The 7,042-nt window shown below is 29.2% G+C and overlaps 1 protein-coding gene across 1 annotated transcript; it reads left to right on the top strand.

Moving 5' to 3' along the window:
* The first annotated feature begins 3,361 nt into the window (after positions 1-3,361).
* LOC109863026 lies at positions 3,362-6,529 on the top strand. The gene is made up of 6 exons (XM_020443203.1): positions 3,362-4,030; positions 4,155-4,193; positions 4,261-4,405; positions 4,473-4,635; positions 5,365-5,576; positions 6,377-6,529. The coding sequence occupies exons 2-5, from the start codon at positions 4,189-4,191 to the stop codon at positions 5,517-5,519; spliced, it is 468 nt and encodes a 155-aa protein (XP_020298792.1). The 5' UTR covers positions 3,362-4,030; positions 4,155-4,188; the 3' UTR covers positions 5,520-5,576; positions 6,377-6,529.
* The last annotated feature ends 513 nt before the right edge of the window (positions 6,530-7,042 follow it).

Here is a 7,042-nt window from a genome sequence, read left to right as displayed (position 1 = left end):
TAGTATATTGCAATGTTACTGTGATATTTTCGTAATATTACGTGTTATGTGGGATCTTACATATAATACATAAATATATACTCAAAAACAAATTTTTAACTACCGTGTTATTTAAATAACGTCATTATGAGGTCTTACTCACTTATTTCAACTGACGTTACTCCAAAGACCAATAGTTACATCATATATGACGTATATGTGTGACGTACATACTGACATCATTGTTATGACGGTCAAAATATCGTCAGATTTAGGTCATAATCACTAATTAGTGACAAAAATCACGTATATTTACGTCATTACAACGTCAGCTGGTTGCTTGGAATAGTCTCTCTAGTGCGCATGATTTTGTTTTTCATCTTGACACTTTTCGTACGTTTTTCCTCAGTTGCTATTGAGCTTCTCATGTAACATATCTTGTAAAATGTACATCTTATTGTAAAGATAATAACATCAGCGTATCTGTAAGTTTTTAATCTTAAGCGTTTGTACTTGTAACATTTTCTCTTAATAAGTTTTTGCGACCATCAATTTTTTATTTTCATTGTAGAATATATTAATAAGGACCTAAAAAGAAGGTTTATATATACTCACTCATGTTAAATAAATCATCTTCTTACACATTTACACATCAACACCGGTGTTATGCTCTAACTGCCTTAACCACACTATTATAAATTATCTGGAGCTAATCATCGTTTTCATCATATTTTAAATTTAGTTCGGGAGGTATTCGAGGTTCTCCATATACGTGATGTAAAACTAGCATCTTATATGAATTTAAAGAATTGAAATTTTAATTCAAAAACTCACATGAAAAATGTGAATACGTTTGTGCACATGTGTATATATATACACAAGCATATTTTTCGCACAACATCCTGCGAACGGCTCTTTACTGTCAATTTACATTCAATTAACTTTAAACGATTACAGAGCCTGAGATGATTTTCATTTAATAACTTTAATAATATATTATTCATTCTTCGAACACATTCTTGTTTCTCTAANTTGCCAAAGGATGTCAGAACACTTCTTAATACGCCACGAAATCGTGCTGTTGTTTCTAAGGTGGAACCAGGAGAATATATTCATTTTGATCTTGAAGCAGGGATTATTCAATGTCTTATGAATATTTCATCTGCAGTTTCTGTTAATCACTTAGAAATAGATTTTAATACAGATGGATGTGCTTTAGATAAGTCAAGTAGTATTCATATATGGCCAATTCAAGTCAGGATTGCATACATTTAACATACAAGACGAATAGTAGTAGGAATTTATAAAGATACGCAGAAGCCATATAATCCTAACACATTCTTCGAAAAATTTATTATAGATATTAAGAGAATAATATTCAATGGAGGTATAAATTTTTATGGCAGTAAGATAGCAATAAATTTGAGATGTTTCATAGTCGACGCACCAGCTCGCGCCTTTATTTTTAATCATCGTGGACATACATCAGGTCATCCTTGCTCGAAATGCAAAGTTTCCGGTACACGAAATGAAGATCGTTATGTTTATAATAATATAAATCTTTTTCTTCGANCTGATGATGAATATCTTAGATGTCTTGACGAAGATCATCATAAAGAAGGTAAAAGCCCATTATCAGTACTTCCTATGGGCATGGTTTCACAAGTTCCATTTGAGTACATGCATCTCGTATGTTTGGGAGTAGTAAAAAACTATTGTTAGCATGGGTATTCGGAAAATATTCACGATTGACAAAATTATCAGGTAGATCTATCTCTATTATATGTGCGAGATTAAACATTCTTAAAAAATATTGTCCTTCGGAGTTTGCAAGACGTCCTAGATCGCTCGATGCATGTTCTAAGTATAAAGCAACAGAATATCGTCAATTTCTTCTTTATACGGGTCCAGTTGTGACACACGGTATACTTGACAAGCAAGTATACAAACATTTCTTATTTTTACATGCATCTATAAGAGTTTTAACTTTACATTCTCCATCAAGACTGCAATTAAACTTTGCAGAACTTGCGTTGCAAAAGTTTGTTCAAAGATGTGAAAATCTGTACGGCTCAAATTTCAGTACATATAATGTCCACGGTCTTCTTCATCTTGTCAACGATGTTAGGCATTTTGGTAATCTAGATTCTTTTTCTGCTTTCCCATATGAAAACAATATGTCAATTTTTAGAAAATATTGCAGGAAACCAGGTCAACCTCTTCAACAGTTCTTTAATAGAATGATAGAGAAAGAATTTCATGGAACAAATGATAATTGTGATACTAATTCTTCTATTCGCGTATTCGTACAGCGCAGTACAGTTGGTGAGCCTTCTCAATATTATAAGATCATATTCAACAAAATNCTGTTAAGTATAGATATGCGCGATAATTGCTGTCTCTTATCTAATGGATCAATTTGTATTGTCTTTGATATTGTTATGGAAAATAATTTGTATTTTCTAATAGTTAGGAAATTTGTCGAAGTTGATGATTTTTATGATATTGGCATTTTATCCTCTAGTGTCTTAGTATATAAGTGTTNCATATTAGGGTGTGATAGTTTTCGTATTCCATTAAAAGAAGTTCGCGCAAAATGTTATAGAATGCCTTTTTGGACTTCCACATCAGCAGAAAATAGCAGCAGTGATGAAGAAAATGACTCAGAAATATCTCACTACATAGTCCTTGTTATTGTACACAGTGAAGTAGAATTTGTGTTACTAAATTTTTTTATTTGTATTTTTACAGGAATATGGTTTTGTTCTATATTTCTTGCACTTATAACTTTTTTNTCTCATTTGCTTTATCTACTTCATTTTTCCTGCGCGTTTATTTCTAAGAAGTGATTGATGTAATATTATTCATTATTATATTATGTTTTGTCTTTTCGATTATTCGTTACAGTTTTTTCTTGTAATATAATTTTTAGCTTCTTCTCAGATATATCATATATATACATCATATATTCTCTTTAATAACTTGTTAATTGTATTTGCATGCTTTCTTTTTCAATCTTTCAAGTTGCTTGCTTTGTAGTCTTGATTCGAATATTTTTTCATAATAATGGAGAATACTTTATTGAATTATAACATTATCTGCAAAGAAAAAATTATAAAAGTAATAATAAATTATAAAAGTAATAGTAATTATAACAAAATATAAAGGTAAACTAACTTTTACAAAAACTTGATTATAAAAAAATTAATCATTTAATTTAATCATTTTTATTTTATTAATTAATGCATGTAGTCAAAAATATTGTTATTGTCGATTATGTTTTGTGCATAGCATTGTATTAACTTTTTGTGTTTTGTATTATATAAATTTATTGCATTAGGTATACATTTAAACATATATATAACTTTATATACAGGTAGAGATGGACCGACCAAAATGAACAATTGCAAAGCTGTCCCGCTATATGACTACTTCATCGGATGAGGCTTCAAAACGAAAAAAAACACCGCACCTATTGGAGATATCCAAGATGACGTTAACGACATCANAAACACCCTGGAGAACGATTCAAATAATTATGAAAATTTTATTCCTTCAAATAACAATACTAATAATACTAATACATTATTCCGTTCATATACACAGCAACATGTATTACCATGTACAAACACATACACTCATACAACACATTCGGATACAGACACAAATACATATACAAATATACAGTCATATACAAATATACAACCGCACACAAACAGTGAACCACATACAAATTTTCAGACTTATACAAATATTCAACCATATACAATTATTCACCCACAAACTGACTTTCAAACATACACTAACCATCTACTAACACTGATAGTATTAATCTATTGCATGCGTCTGTTATACATAATTACACACCGCAAGTAACCAATGAAAGAGCAACATATAATATTAATAATACAAGTACTGAGTTTCAGAGTATCTCGGAAGCAAGAACATCTACCAAGAACAATTTGTATCGCCCAGCTGAAGAAACAAGANTGCTCACTCTTTTGAAAGGTCGAGAGAACATTCCACCGCAATCATAAAAAACAGACAATCGGTAAGTTCACGTATGTACTTAATAAAAACTTTTACATATTGATAATAAATATACTTATAGAAATATATTTATCAAAGCAATACAAATATTACTTTTTACTACATATTACTTAATTTTGTTGCAGAATACACGAACGTATAGATCGTTTGGAGACAGAGATGAAGTAAGTCTCAGATTTATTGATAGACGATTTTCATAATATTAATGTTTTTATTTACACACTTTTATAGAAGAATGAATACGCTGTTGGAAAATATATTAAAATGTGTACAAGACAAACAACGTGGACCACGAAAACCAGATATCCTCCCAATTTCATCTTTAACAGAAATGGATGCTTTTCAAAATATCGACGACAATGATTACTTCAACGTCGTGAGTATGCTATTTGTAATGTAAATTTTTTCGCACATGTATTTTAAATTTTTAATATTTGTCTTAGGTAAATTATTTCCGCTATATGGGTGNTTTTAATCTGAGAGAAGCTATCAATCTGTGTTTCAAAGAAGGACTGAAAGACTCTTTGACACCATCATTCACTTGGTGGGGTCGCGAAGGAGGACAAAGACCTTTATATAACACTCGTCTTGTTATGGCAATCTATGGTATGTATATTGATAAATTTTTAATGTATTGTACATTGTACATTGTACATATATTTTGATAAATTTCAACAATATTACATATTGTANTGCGTAATTACAAGTCTGAAAGTTAAAATCGTCACTGTTGGATTCTATTTTATGACAAGCCTGGATAAATAACTAGTGTTAATCATATGTCATAATTACATAATTTTAAATAAATTTTTAATTTTTCAGAAAAATGTAGTTTATTTTTATTATCGCATATTTATGCATAGTNATATCTATAATTATATTAGATTTCACTTAAATTTTCATTTTTGTGTAATATGAATTTTGTTNCTGTTTTCTATGTGAAGCAAAGTTTATGATTATGTCATTCTATACGAGCATATAACTTTAAAAATCAAAATTACATAATACTCATTATTTTACATTGTGTAAAAAATAATACAAAAAAAGATAATACAAATATTTCAAAACCGTACAACTTACAAAACTTGTTTTGCATTTAAAGCACAAGTAAATTTTATTTTACACATGAAAAGTTGTAAATGAGCTCTATGAGTNACAATTGTCCGATTTCTTTAGTAAATATTACATTATTATCATATATTGTAAAATTTAATAAATATTTAAAGCTGGAGACATAAATATTTATCACAGTTTTTTAACTTTTATATGCTTGTTTCTATTATAATATGTTTTAATATAACTTACTACTGTTTTAATATTATATTTNTGTTTTAGATGGTGTGTGCAATAATCGTCATTTTCAAAAACCAACGCGCTCTGAATTTCAAGCACAAATGAAGGAGGTTCTTCGAACAGCCAAGGAAAGATTACGGCATAGAGTACGAGATGTACGACAGCCAATAAGAAGAAGGATTCGCCGCAATTTGTAGAGTGACGAACAACGTTCGGAAGCGGAAGAAACAAACACTGACGAAAATGAATAAAATGTAATTATACAGAATGTCTGACACATGAAAAAGCCAAAAGAAGTGTAAAGATAAAGTGAATTAGTTTGGACCAAAGTTATTTATTATTTTAAAAAATTATCAATAATTATTCAGATAATAATAATTANCGAATGTGAACCAATGAGATAATAAGAAGCGATGATCCGGATCCTGTAGGCATGTATAATTAATATAAAAAATAATGGCTTACCTTATGCAACGAGTAGCGGAGCAAGTAAAGAAGCGCGAAGTGTTACTCAGCTTCTGTCCTATTTGTAGAACGATCTTGATCGCTAGAAGTTGAGTAACACTTCGCGCTTCTTTACTTGCTTCGCTTCTCGTTGCAAGATATTGCATGAGATAAGCTATTTTTCTTTATACTAATAATCGCACACGCGTATAGAGTCTAGACCATCGCTTCTCACAAACTCTCATTGGCTCACATTCATTAATTAATATTACAACACCTATTGCGAATTTAAAAAAATAAATGATTTTTCGATAGATTTATTTCGGTTTTCTGTCAATACTAATAATATAATTTATATAAATTATTAGCTATTACGATTCTATTATTTGTATTTTAGATTTATTGGTAGTATATAAATATCAGACTTAAGTAGTAAATATATTTACTAATAGTAAATATCTCACTCAATTACTGATGTGTGCAAAAGAAAACTAATAAGAATAATGCTTGTGCAGATTTTGCTATTAAAAATCAACTTTCGTTTCTTTTTTTTTTGCATAATTTCTTTATGATTTATTTGTAATTGTAATAACAAATTTTACTTGTTTAGTTTTAGGTACACTGATGCACTGAAGATTAAAAGACACATCCTACCTACACACAAATTCATCTTTTTTCCGAAGAGAAGAGAAGGAAAACGGCACTTTTCAGCGTCCATTTTTAAATTATTTATANTTTGGATATTTCTCCGGTGTTTCGCAATATCTATCGGCACTTTTCAGTGCTATAAAATATTCTTTTCCAAGACATGCATTATGAAACTTTGAAATAAATTCCGATCAGAATTGTTTTGTTATTGTTTACTAGTAGATTTCTATAATGTCCCTTACGAAAAAGAACTACTGGCAGTAATATATTGCGGCAGTGGTACGAAAGAATTACTGGCATTCTGTGTATTTGCCAGTAATATTCTCAGTGATTCCTATAATATCTAATAATTTTCTTGTGTGATTGTCAGTAATATTTATATTACTGACTTTATTTATATGTAATCTGCAGTAGTTCTTTTTCGTAAGGAGTTTTTTAGAAAAAACAAAATAATTCTGATCGGAATTCATTACAAACAATTTCATAATAAATGCCCACGTAATACCTATTTACAAATTATATTTTTTTCTATTTTTTTTAAATATATGTAGTTACACAATATATAAGTTTATGTAAATAAATTATGTAAATAAATTATGTAAATAAATATTATGACAATATGTTATAC

This window comes from Pseudomyrmex gracilis, unplaced genomic scaffold, assembly GCF_002006095.1.
Source record: "Pseudomyrmex gracilis isolate BER0280 unplaced genomic scaffold, ASM200609v1 scaffold_2920, whole genome shotgun sequence".
Taxonomy (NCBI): Eukaryota; Metazoa; Arthropoda; class Insecta; order Hymenoptera; family Formicidae; genus Pseudomyrmex; species Pseudomyrmex gracilis.
This window is presented reverse-complemented; position numbering and strand designations above follow the sequence as displayed.